General features: G+C 40.5%; 1 protein-coding gene across 1 annotated transcript in view; it reads right to left on the bottom strand.

The window, feature by feature from the left end:
• pax5 (paired box 5) overlaps positions 1–17,211 on the bottom strand; it is a 111,575-nt gene that overhangs the window by 18,784 nt on the left and 75,580 nt on the right. The window contains exon 8 of the mRNA XM_057844259.1: positions 9,791–9,892. Coding sequence (XP_057700242.1) covers positions 9,791–9,892 — 102 coding nt within the window. The remainder of the gene's footprint in view (positions 1–9,790; positions 9,893–17,211) is intronic.

Raw genomic sequence — 17,211 nt, 5'->3', positions numbered from 1 at the left:
GTCACTTAAACAGTGGCTTTTCATTAGCTTTGCGGTCAACACCTGACTAGTGCTGCAACGATTAATCGATTAACTCGAGTAATTCGATGAGAAAAAAGATTTGAATTGAATTTTGCTGCTTCAAGTATTCGTTTCATTAAAGTGGCGTTGTAATGGTTTGTTTTGACAGTTTCCATGTAGTTTTATTGATTTGGGTGGATACACTCTCCTCTAGTGGCGACAGTGAATATAACATAACTCATTTCACATGGCTGAATCCAGCTACTCCCTGTTGAGACCAACATAAGCTAATGTTTTTATTTTTTTTAATGCATTCGTAATTTAGTTTATAGGTATATTTAGCTGTTTTCTTGTGGGGATATGTGTTTGAAAGATTTGTTAAGAGTATTGTAAAACAACACACACAAAAAGTTGGCATTTTATAGCCTTTAAGCTGGTGGACTTTTGCTATGTACAGTCCCTGACAAAAGTTCTTGTCGCTTATCCGTTTTGTAGAAACAATTGCTAATAACCTTTTAATTATTCAATTGGTTTCAGAAATGGCTCATATGAAAGCTAAGACCTTCCCAAATGATGTTGAATGTACAAAAATATGTTTCACTGAATACAGATTTATCATTTAATGAAGAGATAAAGGTCAAATTTTGGCAAGACAAAGGTTTTGTTGCCAACAGAAAGTAGTGTGAAAATTGAACAAAAAATATATACTTCAAATACAAAAATATGTTACATAACATAAGCGAATAAGAAGTGGTGCTGTGAGATCCCAATTTAAATATTTCCATGGACTTGAAGGACTGCATCTATGCAGTTCGGCAAGGATTTATACAATTTATTGATGAAGTCATCAGGAAAATCAAAGACAGCAGTCTTGCATGCCTCCCAGACTTCATCAACATTCTTGGGTTTCGTCTTCCATGCTTCCTCGTTCATCCTACCCCAGACATGCTCAATGATTTTCATGTCTTGTGACTGGGCCGGCCAGTCCTGGAGGATATTGATCTTCTTTGCCTTGAGAAACTTTGAGGTAGAGATTAAAGTATGCGATGGAGCACCATCCTGCTGCAGAATGTATCCCTTATTATGGTTAGGAATGTAAGAGGCAGCTAAGATTTGTTGATATTTCAGACTATTTATGTTGCCTTCTACCCTGCAGATCTCTCAGGGTGCAGACAATTAAAAAACCATGAGGCATTTGCCAAGGCCCACAGCCTGTCAAAAGGATGGACGCTGGAAAAGTGGCAAAAGGTGGACTTTTCAGATGAATCTTCCACTGAATTACACCACAGTCGCCGCAAATATCGCAGGAGACCTACTGGAGCCCGCATGGATCCGAGATTCACTCAGAAAACAGTGAAGTTTGGTGGTGGCAAAATCATGGTCTGGGGTTACATCCAGTATGGAGGTGTGCGAGAGATCTGCAGGGTGGAAGGCAACATGAATAGTCTGAAATATCAACAAATTTTAGCTGCCTCTTACATTCGTAACCATAAAAAGGGACAAATTCTGTCGCAGGATGGTGCTCCATCGCATACTTAAATCTCTACCTCAAAGTTCCTCAACGTAAGTTACCCAATTGTTCTTTTGATGTATGGACATAGGACATAGATCCTCATTTATTTTTTATACTGTTTGAGGCTCAACTCTGGTATTTTAATTTTTTTATGTTCCTTATCCGATTACTCGATTATTCGAACTATCTAGTTCATCGAATAATCGACTACTAAAATAGTCGATTGCTGCAGCCCTACACCTGACAACATGTTAAAATCAATGTAGGAACATGTCTAGAATATCAGTATTTTGTTTGACATAAATAAACTTATATAAAAAAATAATAATCCAATGTGATGAATTGAGCTGTCTTGGTGATTTTCTTGACATTTTTTTGCTGTCGCTCGACATTTTCTCTTTTTGCTGGAAAGTTTGCTTCATTAGTGTAAATATAAACAGTGTTGTCACATATTACTTTGAAAAGTAATTTATCACTGATACGCCTCAAAACAGTAATCTAGTTATTTTACTGATTGCTTTATTATCAAAGTAAGTTACTTTAAAAGTAATACATCGGTTACTTTTTACCATTTTTTTCTCCCTTTGCTGCCTCAACATGAGAATGACAACAGAAAAATGTCATCGCATGTAACTGACTCTCCGATAATTGAATTTAAAAGGGAAGATCAGAATTAATCTTTGAGTTAGCGGGGCTTTAATTAGTCAAGAGTTGATTTCAACCATCATTGACTCGCACTAGCTTAGCCACTCTGGAGCCCTGAAACTAACAAATACCTAACAAACTGCATGGAATGTGTTGAAATCAAATCCACCAACTAATTCAACCCTAGCTAACTCAAAGAGTGCGCCTAATGTCAAAAATTTTGAACTTCGGGTTAGGGTTAACAGCATCTCAGTGCCAATGTAAAACGATTCAAATTGACTGCACAATAATCATCGACACACAAATGAATTGTGCAATATACACAAAAGTGGGGGCAGGCGCAAATGCGCGCGCACAACCTGGAAGTACACCGTACACACACGCAGTCAATTTGGCCACAAAACATGGCGGCAACTCAGCACTTTACACTCAATCAGATCGAATTGAATATGATGTAAACAATGCTTGCCGACTTGGAGCGATGACTACCTGCCGAGTGCGTGTGACTCGAGACCACAACAGGAAGTAATTATGAGCGGTTACCATGGAAATGAACGCGTAATTAGAACCTTTCTAAGATTTAAATTTTTTTATTGAGCGCTTTTCATCACACGCGAAAACACTTCACAAGAAAGATGGGAACACAAGAGCTTAACAACAATAACAACAAAACATAAAATTAGATTAAAAGCAGGATTTAAAAAAAAAAAATTCTTACTCAAATGCTCTTCGTATATGACTACAATCTTCTTCATTCTACATACATTATTGGGCAATAACAAAATAGTAACGCACAGACACTAAAGAAACTAAATTTAATCAGATTACTGGATTTAAAAAATGAACGTTAGATTGCTCGTTACTGATAAAAAGTAATCAGATTACAATAACGCCTCACTTAGTAACATGTTAGTGACAACACTGAATATAAACATATATATTTCCAATATCCTTATACCTCTAGATTTATTTTGTTGCTTGTAGACCTTAACTCATTCAGTGAGTGATACAACACCTTGCTTGCGTTTTTTTTTTTTTCCCCCAAAAGCAGTTTTGTGTTTGCATAGACAACCAAAAGTCGAAGCCTGTAAAACCAAACAACTTCTGGTTCACGTAACATAAAAATAAGTCAAACAATAACTAATCTCATAATATTACAGTGAAGATAATAAGTATTTGAACACCCTGCTATTTTGCAAGTTCTCCCACTTAGAAATCATGGAGGAGTTTGAAATTTTTATCGTACTGTAGGTGCATGTCCACTGTGAGAGAGATAATCCAAAAAGAAAAATCCAGAAATCCCAATGCATGATTTTTAAAAAACAATTTATTTGTGTGATCCAGCTACAAATAAGTATTTGAACACCTCTCTATCAGAATTCTGACCCTGAAAGACCTGTTAGTCCGCCTATTAAGTCCATCTCCACTCCATGTAATATCCTGAATCAGATGCACTTGTTTGAGGTCGATGGCAGCATAAAGACACCTGCCCACCCCATACAATCAGTAAGATTCAAACTTGTAGCGTGGTCAAGACCAAAGAGCTGTCCAAAGACACCAGAGACAAAATTGTTCACCTCCACATTGATGGAAAGGGCTACGAAGCAATTGCCAAGCAGCTTGGTGAAAAAAGGTCCACTGTTGGATCAATCATGAGAAAAGGGAGGAAGCTAAGGTCAATCTCAATCGGAGTGGAGCCCCATGTCAGATATCACCTCGTGGAGTCTCAATGATCCTAAGAAAGGTGAGGAGTCAGCCCAGAACTACATGACAGGCGTTGGTTAATGACCTGAAAAGAGCTGAGACCACCATTTCCAAGGTTACTGTTGGTAATACACAAGACGTCATGGTTTGAAATTATGCATGTAACGGAAGGTTCCCCTGCTCAAATCAGCACATGTCAAGGCCCGTCTTTAGTCTGCCTATGAGCATTTGGATGATGCAGATGAGTCATGGGAGCAGGTTTTGTGGTCAGATGAGAGTGAAATAGAACCCTTTGGTCATCAGTCCACAAACCTTGCTTGGAGGAAGAAGATTGATGAGTACTATCTCAAGAACACCATCCCAACTGTGAAGCATGGGGATGGTAGCATCATGCTTTGGGGGTGTTTTCTGCGCATGGGACAGGACGAATGCTCTGTATTAAAGAGAGGATGACTGGGACCCTGTATTGTAAGATTTTGGGGAACGACCTCCTTCCTTCAGTCATGCATTGAAGATGGGTCGTACCTGGTTCTTCCAACATGACAATGACCCGAAGCACACAGCCAGGAAAACCAAGGAGGGGCACCATAAGAAGCATAACATGGTTCTAGCATGGCCTAGCCGGTCTCCAGACCTAAACCCAATAGAAAACCTTTGGAGGGAGTTCAAACTCTGTGTTTCTCAGCGACAGTCCAGAAACCTGACTGATGGATGGGCCAATATCCCTCATGAAGTGTGTGCAAACCTGGTGAAAAACTACAGGAAAAGTTTGACCTTTGTAATTGCAAACAAAGGCTACTGTACCAAATAATATGTGATTTCTGGATTTTTATTTTTAGATTATCTATCTCACAGTGGATATGCACCTACGTTAAAAATTTCAGAACTCTCCATGATTCCTAAGTGGGAGAACTTGCAAAATAGCAGGGTTTTCAAATACATTTTTTTTCTCGTGTACCTAAAGTTGTGTAACATTACAACTTTTTCCTCATAAAATTATGTAAAATGACATAACATTATGACTATTTTCTTGTAATACCGTGTTGGCCCGAATATAAGACGGTGTTTTTTACATTGAAATAAGACTATAAAAGTGGGGGTCGTCTTATATTTGCGGTCTAGACATTATACCAGTTCACGACGCCAGATGGCGCCAGATATCATTGAAGCGATGTTCTGTCATGACAGATCTCAGCTACTTTCAAGTTTAACCAGTTTGCATTATTTTATTGCAATGTTTTTCCTTATTCAGATTTGTTTCAAGACTACAGTTACAGTTAGACTTCACTTTGATGGTTATTGCAGTAATTGCAATTTTGTTGTTTTATCACAATAGATTGGTTTATTTACATTTCAAAAACCAGATGCCATTCATTTACAAATGTGACTGCACTTTAGTATACATATTTTAATGTTCAGATACAGTGATACCTCAGCTCACGGACATAATTGGTTCCCAGAAAGTGTGTGTAAGGCGAAAAGTTCGTCTTCCGACATTTATTTCCCATAAGAAACCATTAAAATGAGAATAATCCGTTCCCAGGTCCCCATAAAACATAATTTTCTACTAAATAAGCCTTAAAACTACACAAAAATATACCTTATTTTATGTATAATAAATGTGCTATTAGTATTATAATTAAAGAAATAAACTGTACTGTATAATAAAGTCGTTTTATTTACCTTTGTGATGGTAGTTGATGGCTTGATGGAATGGAGTGGGAGGAGGAGGGAGGGAGGGAGTTACTGTTTGGAAGGAGAGTGTTACCGGCAAAGTGCGCAGTTAGCGTAGACTCCAGTGCTGTGCCCCCCACATGCTTTTGGTTGTTAATAAAAGTGCCCACAAAAAGCCATCCGACGCCTCTGGGTGTTTGTATGCACGCCGCCACCTTTCTGGAGAGGAAATCGGGCGAACCGAAGACAACCGACGACAACGAGCCAACGTGACTCGCCGGTCCACTTCTCACTACGGTGGGAAGCTGAAAGCACCGCCAATTACCAGTCGAGGGCAAATTGGTAACACGAGTCACCTTCCATAAGGACTGTAGGTAACTCTTTTTCGGTCCCATAATAGCAAAAGTACACTCAATATGGTCCAAAATGTCTATCAAACACAAACCACGTCCGCACTCAACGAAAGGGAGGGGACGAACTGGGACGCCGTGAGCGTGCGTCAGCTTCTCGTGGCGCTTTTCGACCGCGTGGTTTGGTTCGCCCGCCAAAAACTAGTTCGTCAGCAGAGACTATATGCTCGCGAATTTAATGTTCTTGAGGCGAAAAGTTCGTGAGCTTAAGCGTTCGTGAGCTGAGGTATCACTGTATTAAGATTTGAAGGAGGCAAAATAACATGCCTTTTCTCTCAAATATATTGTTATAATCATTTGTTTCAGGTGTACTGTAATTATTTTCTGTATAAAAATTAATTTGGTGTTCAAAAAGTCTTTTTTTCAAACTTGAGTCTTGAAAAAGAGGGGTCGTCTTATAATCAGGGTCGTCTTATATTCGGGCCAATATGGTACAATGGATACGTAATATAATGAGTTTAATTTCATAATTATGACTCTTTATTTTATCTTAGCTATATATTTTTTTTCTTTAGACATAATACTCCACTGTACTATTAAACTTGTTTACCAGATGTTAAAGCAGGGTGCCAACTCTGGCAGCTAGTTACGTGGCAGATTAAGTCAAGTGAATGAGAAAAAGTATTTGCTTGACTACTTCTTTATCGTCGCTGAAATCTGTTGGCAGAAAGATAAAACCAAGGCACCCTCTTGCAGCATTGTGCAACTTTGCAAGGCCTATTTGGTGAAAACTGCGACATCACGTCACCCTAGATGCCTATCGCTGGTCACCAGGCCACCTGTCGCCCTTCAACACGCAATTACTATGAATGGGAAAGCATTAGGGGTGTGACAAAATATCGAAATGGTGATATATCGTGATACTTTGTATCCCTAAAGGTTATCGATATGCTCCTGCAAGAATCGAGATATCATTTTAAAAGGTGTCAATGTCTAAAAGGAACCAACAAGTTGCTACCAAAATCTTCCACCATAATAGTGTCTCAGTTAACTCTAAAGGCCGAGTTATGCATCTGCGTCAGACCTGCGCCGCCAAGGAAGACCCGATTTACGACCCTGCGCCGTAGTCTGACGTGGTCCTATTGAGTTTTCAAACCCTAGTGTCACGTCGAAGCAGATGACGTGACGGAAATGGACTGTGATTGGTCCGCTCAGACTGTTGTTTCTGGTTCAGCTCGAAATCACCGCCATTGTACACACAAAAATGGACCAAGCCGACGGAAGTATCATCGAAGAGCAGGTCTCGTCAAGAGATCATTAAGATTGCTAAATGGAAAGGTCAGCGATTGAATAAAAAAATGGAAGGCCCACTGAAACGTGTGTGTTCGGAATCGAGTGGCCACACGAAGCGGTGACCCAGTCGGCCAAAAACTGCCAGCTTTTTATCACTTTATGTCGTATTTTTTGCATTTTAAAAATAATAGTATGATCCCTATAACCAGCATTATGTAAATTTGTTATGGCTCTTTTTTGCAAAATAGATAGTGAATTTATTGTACATATATAAGTATTACCCCAGACCTCTGTACATTAGTGTAAATATGGCAGGATTAAAGAAAAGTAAGAATGTAGAGTGATTTATTATCAAGAGTTTGTTTTGCTTCTTGCTAATTTACTTTGTATATGTTTTATATGAGCTTTCCAGTTAACCTTATCATCAATTACAACGCCAAGAAACTTGTTTTCATAGACCCTTTCAATGTTCACCCCATCTATCTGTATCTGTTCTTCCCTATATTTATTGTGGCTGCTAAATAACATAAATTTGGTTTTATTTAAGTTTAAGATAATTTGTTTCTATCAAACCATGCTTTTAGTTTACAAATCTCATCAGAAACCCTCCCCAGGAGTTCATGTAAATCCCCCCCAGAGCAAAAGATATTCGTGTCATCTGCAAATAAAACTAATTTTAGTTTGTTTGAAACTTTGTATATGTCATTTATGTGAAGAATAAACAGTTCTGGACCTAACACTGAACCCTGAGGGATGCCACAAACAATGTCCAAGAATGATGATGCATAGTCACCCAACTTCGCAAATTGTTTTCTGTTACTTAAATAACTCTTCACCCAGTGTAGTACCACCCCACTGATCCCATAATTTTCAAGTTTATTAATTAAAATGTCATGGTTAATAGTCAAATGCTTTCTTTAGATCTATGAATATTCCGACTGAATGTAATCCAATCCATTTAGACCGGGAACGTTCGTTCATTCGAAACCAGAGCATTCACAGTCATTCTGTCAGATTTTCAGGGCATATTTATAGGTCACTTGCTGTTCATTTCAGGGCATTTCCAGGTCATTTCCTGTTGAGTTTGAGTCACTGCCTATTCATTTGGGTGATTTCCAGGTCACTTCCTGTTCTATAACACAAAATGAACAGGAAGTGACCCATAAAATACCCCCAAATCAACAGGTAAATGACCTTAAATGGCCCAAAATTACCTCATTGGCTGGCATTGGCTTCCACTACCGGCCATAGACGTTCAATCCATTTGAACTGGGATGGATGGCAGCGAATGAACGAATGTTCATTCGCTGCCATCCCTCCCAGTTCAAATGGATTGGACGTCTACTCGTGATAAACTCATTATAATTCACAGCAGAAGCTTGTTTTTCTGTTTATTAGTTGTTTTTAGAATATCTTCGAATGATTTCCTGACCAATGTATCGATAATCGTTGTATCGCCATATCGTCAGATCATCGTTATCGTGAGCTTTGTATCGCAAACCGTATCGTATCGTGAGGTACCAAGAGGTTCCCACTCCTAGAAAGCATTGTGCAAACTTCAGTGTTTTAAACACAAGCTTTTTAGCATTTTACTTTACATTTTGAAAACCCGGTCTTTTTTACCCGATTCCGATCCTCTGTTTAACAAATGAAAGTGAAAGGATTTCAAGTTTGGATACAGCGGTTATAATTCGACTTTGCTTGAAAGTTAGCTTCCCCACATTACCCACAAGTACAAGTGTTTGTGTGTGTTTGTCTGCAACTGTCAGGTGGGGTCGGGATGTGGTCTCCATGGCATCCCTGGGTGCGAACATCCTCCCCTTGTCATCACCGTGGTGACGGCAACATGTCAGGTTGTTTAGGAGACAAGAGTGTGGGAGTGAGGCGAGGCGAGGGGGAGGTAAGAGGGAGAGATGAGGCTCACGGGTCTCCCCTGTGTAGCGCCGTGTCAAGGTCGCGCACGCACTCTGTCAAAAACAAACACGCGCGCACACACAAACAGCGCACAAGAGGAGACGCTCCAAAATATGCTGTCAAACCTGAGGACAGGATGGGGTGAGCGCATGGGGACAGGGCGACAGGGTTCGCCATCTTGGGACGTGCTGTTCCGACAAGTCCACTGAGATTCTGCGCGCGCGTTTGTGAGCGTGAGTCGCAAAGTAAATATTTGGGACTAAACCAAAACAAACTCTGGGAAATAACAGTATTTTAGCATTTTGGTTTCATTCGCACAAAATTTGTGAGCGAGGAGGAGCAACGAGAACGAGCGTAGAGGCCCAGGATTGAAACACAAAAGCGGCAAAGAAGGCAGAGTGGAAGGGAATGAATGAATTAGTCGTGGGTCACTGGTGATTCTCATTAAAAACAAATTACTAATGTTGAGGAGGGACAGCTGTGCTACTGTGGCTGCTTTCTAATGATACACACACACACGCCCGGGCGCCACCCCACTGGGAGCACTGTCAGCCGTAGCATTGGAAGACAAAAAAAGAGGAAGCGGCAACGCTCGATGAATATCGCGAAAGCACCCACAGCCCACACTCATCCACCGGGATGCGTCTTCTGAGATATTTGGCAAGAGATGGAGTGTAAAGTCACGAGTTGTGAGTACCTGGGACCATGCCAGTGAGGGAGGGGGTAGAGTAGCTGCCCTGCCCCGTGGGGGGAACGTGAGGAGGGTAGCCCGGCAAAGTGGTGCTGGCGAGGTCTCGCCCTGCAATGAAGCACATATACAGACGTTGACTGCTTAAGGACAGTGGTCACTACAGTAGACATATATTCAAAAGTTATCATTGGATTCATTCACTGCCAGCCAACATCACAGAGTATGTGTTGTCGTAGTTAACAAAAGACTGAAATTGATATCGAAAACAATCCATTTCACCTGGGAGTCCAGTTACGTCCAATAGACATTCAATCCATTTCTACTGGGAGTCCTGTTAAAATGGATTGAGCGTCTATTGCCATCAATGGCAGCCAAAAATTTAAGCTATGTGAGGTCACAAAAAAAAAAAAACACACGGCTCACACTTGTTTGACACTTCATTCTTCATCTGTTTTTCACTTTTTTATAATATATATTAATTTATGTTTTTGGAAATTTAAAAAATCTTATTATTAGAGATGCCGATCGATCGGGTCTGATCACGTCATTTTCAAAATATTGGAATCGGCAAAAAAATATCGGCCATGCCTTTTTTTAATATATATATATATTTTTTAATTAAATCGTTTTCTAATTGTATTTAACGTTACAGACATAATATGTTACACTCATCCAGAGTCTTTAGTTTAGGCTTAAGGTAGGGTTATCAAATTTATCCCGATAACGGCGGTAATTAATTTTTTAAAAAATGTATCACGTTAAAATATTTAACGCAATTAATGCGTGCACTGCACGACCCACTCACGCATTGTCGCGCTCAATCTGTAATGGCGCCGTTTTACCTATATATAGAGATAAAGAGCAGCGTGAAATGAGTAGAGTGAATTTTGGCAGCCTTTGGAGCCTGTTTTTAATTGGCTAAAGCCTTACAATCCCTCTCCCTACGATTAGAAATATCATGGGAAGCAATGTGGGGAAGTAAGGTAGCAATTGATCTTTTTCTTAACACCTTATGTTATTTCCCAACGCAGAGAAGATATATCAGTTGGTAGCACTACGCACAGTCATGGTTCCACTTCCCATCATGCATTTGGGCATGGCGACAGTATAATTTACTGAAAGCTCAACAAATACTAGATGGCAATATTTAGTCACAATGTACAAAGTCACAAGTCTTTCTATCTGTGGATCCCTCTCACAGAAAGAATGTTAATAATGTAAATGCCATCTTGAGGATTTATTGTCATAATAAACAAATACAGTACTTATGTACTGTATGTTGAATGTATATATTCATCCGAGTTTTATTCATTTTTTTCTTAATGCATTGCCAAAATGTATATGATCGGGAAAAATTATCAGGAATGATTGGAATTGAATCGGGAGCAAAAAAAAAAGCAATCGGATCGGGAAATATCGGGATCGGCAGATACTCAAACTGAAATGATCGGGATCGGATCGAGAGCAAAAAAACATGATCGGAACAACCCTAATTATTATTATTTCATGTACAGTGGTACCTCTACATACGAAGTTAATTCGTTCCAAGACCTTGTTTGTATGTCGAAATGGTCGTATGTCGAGCAGGATTTTCCTATACGAATACATTATAATTCCATTGATTTGTTCCACAGCCTGAAAACCTACACTAAATCCTTAATACTGCTGGTACTATTCTTGCAGTCGGACATCCGGGCATTAATGACCAGCCACAACAAAGCGTCGCCATATTGAAATGGGGGCAAAACACGAGTCACAAGCAGTTGCTCTGTCGTGCATTGTAGAACAAACGCGTTGAACTTTTGTCCTATTTGCAGTCTTTTTTTCCGTCTGAATGACTAAAAGTTGCTGTGTTGCGGCGGGTTGTAACACAAGGAAGAGTTCAGAGCCGCATTTAAGGTTCTTCGTTTTTCCTCGTGAGAAGAAAAGAAGCAAATGGCTGAAAGCAATCAATCGAGGAACAGTAAAAGACGGTTCCGTGGACCATTCTCGCCTGTGGGAGCCTAAATCCAGGCACATTTACGTTTGCAGCTGACATTTTATTTTATTACCTGAGTAAACTTTTTTTTTTTTTTTTGCTCCAATTAGCTGCTCGGATTCAATAGACTAGGCAGTGGTTATTATTACGTTATTAAGCGTTATTTTTCTTTTGCCGTGAACTGCTCTGATTGGTCAATTAGTATATTATTGGCCTGGTGGGAATTGATTATTTTGCCGTGACGTGACTCATGCACTGTGTTCTTGCCTCATGACACCCCATTTAGGTCTACTACCACGGGTCACGGCTAAATAACGCTTTGAGGCGAATTACCAGTCACGGCAGAAATAATCACTTCGTATATACTGCCAATTTCCTCAGTTCCACACAGTACATATTCCATGTATTATTGCAAATCATTGTTGTGGTCCCCAAATAAAAATAGTCACTTTTTTTTTCTAGGTGCTAAGGTCAGCATGGAGAACCACCCAGATTGCATCCATAAATTGAAATGCTTTCCCATTTATTTTCATGTGTTTAAAAACAAAATATGCCTAGAATTGATAAAGGTCAACTTACTTGGTGACTTTATGAGGTCGTTGTAGATGTTTCCGAACTCCACTGCAAGCCATTCCTTTGGATTGTTTTTCCAGCTATATGCTGCGACTTTGTATGGGCAGATTTGCAAGCCAATAAACGCTATTTTGAAGTTGTATCGCCTCCTCGCGTCTGTCGGCAGTGACTCGTGATAATAATAAGTCATGTTTAAGACGTTTTTATGAAAAAAAGACTCAAAACACAGCTGAAATATATGAATTTCAGACGTTTGTCAACGAATGTTTACCTGTGCGTGCCCCCATCTCAAAATGGCGACACGTTGCTATGCGAGATGACGTAATCATGAAATCATGAATATACAGTAAATAGGAATAATAATATAATAATAGTAATAATTAAAGATGCACCGATACCGATACTAGTATCGGCAGGGGGCGCCGATACGGCCCGAAATGGTGGTATCGGTATCGGCGAGTACCAACAAAGACGGCGCCGATACCATTTACCGTTCCATTATTATAACATTTGACCACAGCCTTTTTCTCCTCCTGGCGCTCACTACACTCTGTCTCTGTGTTGTGTGATGACACGTGAACACCAAGCAGCTATCGCTATTGGCCTGCTCCAGACCAAATGATAGCGGGCCAATAGCCACTTCTGACCAATCAAAAGGGGGCTTTTTCATATGGACAAAAAACAAACCAGGAAATATGGCGGCGCCGCGGCGGTCGGGAAATATTTCCAAATAGAAATCCCGTCGATTAAAATCAATGGCTGCATGCAAGATTTGCGGCCTGAAAGTTTGGAGATGTGGAGTTAAATCGGCCAGTTTCAATACCTCGAACTTGATAAAACATTTGAAGACGAAACGTGAACGAACACAACGAGTTTGAGCCTGCAAGAGCAGGACTGCTATCCAGAGGAAGAAGGCCGCTGGACCGGAGCAACAATCTCTGGTCAGTTCACTTCGTCTACTTTACTTTTATTGTCTTTTACTGAAAGAAATGCCGCAGTAATTTGGGAAGTGTTTCCAAAGTATTGTTGCCACCTTTCAGAAATAGAAATAAGGGACTCCCACCTCCCGAAAAAAAGGAGAGATGGGATGCTGTGGTCAATTATTATTACTTATAATTGTTAGCGTCTGCAAATGCGGAAACAAGGTTGAACCTCGAAGCAGACAACAAGCGGGAGATACATAAAAGGGTTTAATGATTGCAAACAAAAAATAACACGCGATCGCAGGACAGTAGAAATAACTAAAGGAGTCCGTGACAGCAGGTCGACGGACAAACTAAGATGATAGGCAGCGGTTACAAACGAGAGCAGCACACTAACAGAAAAACCCAATGCAGGGGCATAACAAGCAAATGTAGCGAGATTATTGTGCCAGATGTCAAATAGCGATCAGCAAGGCAAATATCTCGGCAGCCTTCTCTGAGATCACCCGTGCTTAAATGCTGCGTTGATGAGCCTGCATTGGATTCAAGTGCCACGCCCCCACGCCCCGCAACAAAACACAATCTAACCAGCAGCAGAATGTGACAGTAATTTCATGAAAGTTGCACTGTTTGGACTTTGAGAGGTTTAAAAAAGTTTATTCAGTTCATTCAGAGTTTATTATTATGAATTTATTTTTACTTTCTTACTGTTGGGCTAGTATTATACATGTTTTATTAATTTCACAAATTTAGCACTATTTTGGCCTTTGAGAGCGGAAGGTTTATTCAACTATTGTCTACTAGGGTTTAGTGTACTTTTTCCTATTTTGCAAAGGTAAGCAACAGCCTGACAAAGCCTTGATAGCAATGATTTCACATCCAATTATGTAGCTTTTTGGGAAAAAAAAAAAAAAAAAATTAAGGAAAAAAAAAAATATATATATATATATATATATATATACAGTGCCTTGCTAAAGTATTCGGCCCCCTTGAATCTTGCAACCTTTCGCCACATTTCAGGCTTCAAACATAAAGATATGAAATTTAATTTTTTTTGTCAAGAATCAACAACAAGTGGGACACAATCGTGAAGTGGAACAACATTTATTGGATAATTTAAACTTTTTTAACAAATAAAAAACTGAAAAGTGGGGCGTGCAATATTATTCGGCCCCTTTACTTTCAGTGCAGCAAACTCACTCCAGAAGTTCAGTGAGGATCTCTGAATGATCCAATGTTGTCCTAAATGACCGATGATGATAAATAGAATCCACCTGTGTGTAATCAAGTCTCCGTATAAATGCACCTGCTCTGTGATAGTCTCAGGGTTCTGTTTAAAGTGCAGAGAGCATTATGAAGACCAAGGAACACACCAGGCAGGTCCGAGATACTGTTGTGGAGAAGTTTAAAGCCGGATTTGGATACAAAAAGATTTCCCAAGCTTTAAACATCTCAAGGAGCACTGTGCAAGCCATCATATTGAAATGGAAGGAGCATCAGACCACTACAAATCTACCAAGGCCCGGCCGTCCTTCCAAACTTTCTTCTCAAACAAGGAGAAGACTGATCAGAGATGCAGCCAAGAGGCCCATGATCACTCTGGATGAACTGCAGAGATCTACAGCTGAGGTGGGAGAGTCTGTCCATAGGACAACAATCAGTCGTACACTGCACAAATCTGGCCTTTATGGAAGAGTGGCAAGAAGAAAGCCATTTCTCAAAGATATCCATAAAAAGTCTCGTTTAAAGTTTGCCACAAGCCACCTGGGAGACACACCAAACATGTGGAAGAAGGTGCTCTGGTCAGATGAAACCAAAATTGAACTTTTTGGCCACAATGCAAAACGATATGTTTGGCGTAAAAGCAACACAGCTCATCACCCTGAACACACCATCCCCACTGTCAAACATGGTGGTGGCAGCATCATGGTTTGGGCCTGCTTTTCTTCAGCAGGAACAGGGAAGATGGTTAAAATTGACGGGAAGATGGATGCATCCAAATACAGGAACATTCTGGAAGAAAACCTGTTGGTATCTGCACAAGACCTGAGACTGGGACGGAGATTTATCTTCCAACAGGACAATGATCCAAAACATAAAGCCAAATCTACAATGGAATGGTTCAAAAATAAACATATCCAGGTGTTAGAATGGCCAAGTCAAAGTCCAGACCTGAATCCAATAGAGAATCTGTGGAAAGAGCTGAAGACTGCTGTTCACAAACACTCTCCATCCAACCTCACTGAGCTCGAGCTGTTTTGCAAGGAAGAATGGGCAAGAATGTCAGTCTCTCGATGTGCAAAACTGAGAGAAACATACCCCAAGCGACTTGCAGCTGTAATTGGAGCAAAAGGTGGCGCTACAAAGTATTAACGCAAGGGGGCCGAATAATATTGCACGCCCCACTTTTCAGTTTTTTATTTGTTAAAAAAGTTTAAATTACCCAATAGATTTTGTTCCACTTCACGATTGTGTCCCACTTGTTGTTGATTCTTGACAAAAAAATTAAAATTTTATATCTTTATGTTTGAAGCCTGAAATGTGGCGAAAGGTTGCAAGGTTCAAGGGGGCCGAATACTTTTGCAAGGCACTGTATATAATCGTGGTGGTATGGTATCTGTATCGGCCGATACTGCACAGCCAGGTATCGGTATCGGGGCCAAAAAATGGTATCGGTGCAACACTAGTAATAATAATACCTGTAATAATCTAACGAATCGGGTTCTAATGTGGCGAATGTGTTTGCGTGGTGTACCTGAACGCATCGTGTGGCTGACTTGACAGAGTGAGATAGGACTTTACTTTCACTTTGTTTGCTTTGTTTAGCTGGGGCGGACAGTAGGCGTATTGTGTTGCACATGTTGATGGAATAAATGATTAGAAACCTGACGAAGTTGGAGATTTCTTTGGCAATGTTACCACAATAATCGTTGTCATCTTAACTTATAAAGACTGGCGAACAGAGGTTGGAGGGGGACCATCAAGGGAGAGACATTCTATGGCCGTATTGTCGAGCCAGTTCACGGATGCGCACACAACGCTCGTATTTTTCTATCATTTTCATCTTCATTTCAATTGTAAGCATCACCTTTTTCCTTTTTTTCACCACCTGCTCTAACAGTGTTGGTACCCATGTTGATTTCTCTCACAAGAAAATCTGCCGTGCGTCCGTCTTGCGGGAAAACAAACTGCTGCGCTGTCATAAATCATATTTAGAGCATGTGGTTGCATATGTTACCATTACCACAACAATAATAGTCCTTCTGTTAACGGAGTCATTTCAAGGAGTAGGGGGAAAATTGTAATAGCCGAGTTTTACTAGTTTCGGGAGAGGGAAGTTTTTTTTTGTTGTTGTTCGTGAACTACATTTCCACATAAACGCACGTTGAGGTACCATTAACTTAGCAAGGAGAGGTATGAGAGTCATTTTTTGAGTGTCCCAGAACTCGCGACACTTGGGGGAAAAAAAGTGCATTTATCAAAGTTTCATCAGCCGTGATTGTGTATATCGATATGCCGAAACAGCCTGATAGCACAGATATAAGTACGCCTGCCCCTCGTTGTCGCAGTTAGCGCGGTGGTGCTCTGAAAGTAGAGCAAGGCTCTATTTTGGGCCCCGCCCCTCGGCGTAAATTCATTCAAACTTGGCATTCAAACTTCCATCCAAGACGGCCGTCCACCGCTCACTTTCGTCGAAAAGTCCGATCCAAACTACTGTAATGCCTCGGATATGGGGAAGAAGGACAGGAGTCGGTATTGGCTTACCCACTTTGTTGTGGTAACAATAATAAGGAAAACAAGAACAAAATTACAGCCACGATAGCTGCCGCGACATGCGACCGCTATCTCTTGCTATCTCGCCCGTTCTCCCATTCTTCCTACTCGCTTCACCCTGCGTCACAGCTTCCCAGTCCGATCGTCTCTTAAGGGGGCCGCGCTTAGTTACGGACATT

This window comes from Corythoichthys intestinalis, chromosome 8, assembly GCF_030265065.1.
Source record: "Corythoichthys intestinalis isolate RoL2023-P3 chromosome 8, ASM3026506v1, whole genome shotgun sequence".
Lineage (NCBI taxonomy): Eukaryota > Metazoa > Chordata > Actinopteri > Syngnathiformes > Syngnathidae > Corythoichthys > Corythoichthys intestinalis.
Note: the sequence above shows the minus strand (reverse complement) of the source record. Positions and strands in the feature narration are given on the sequence as shown.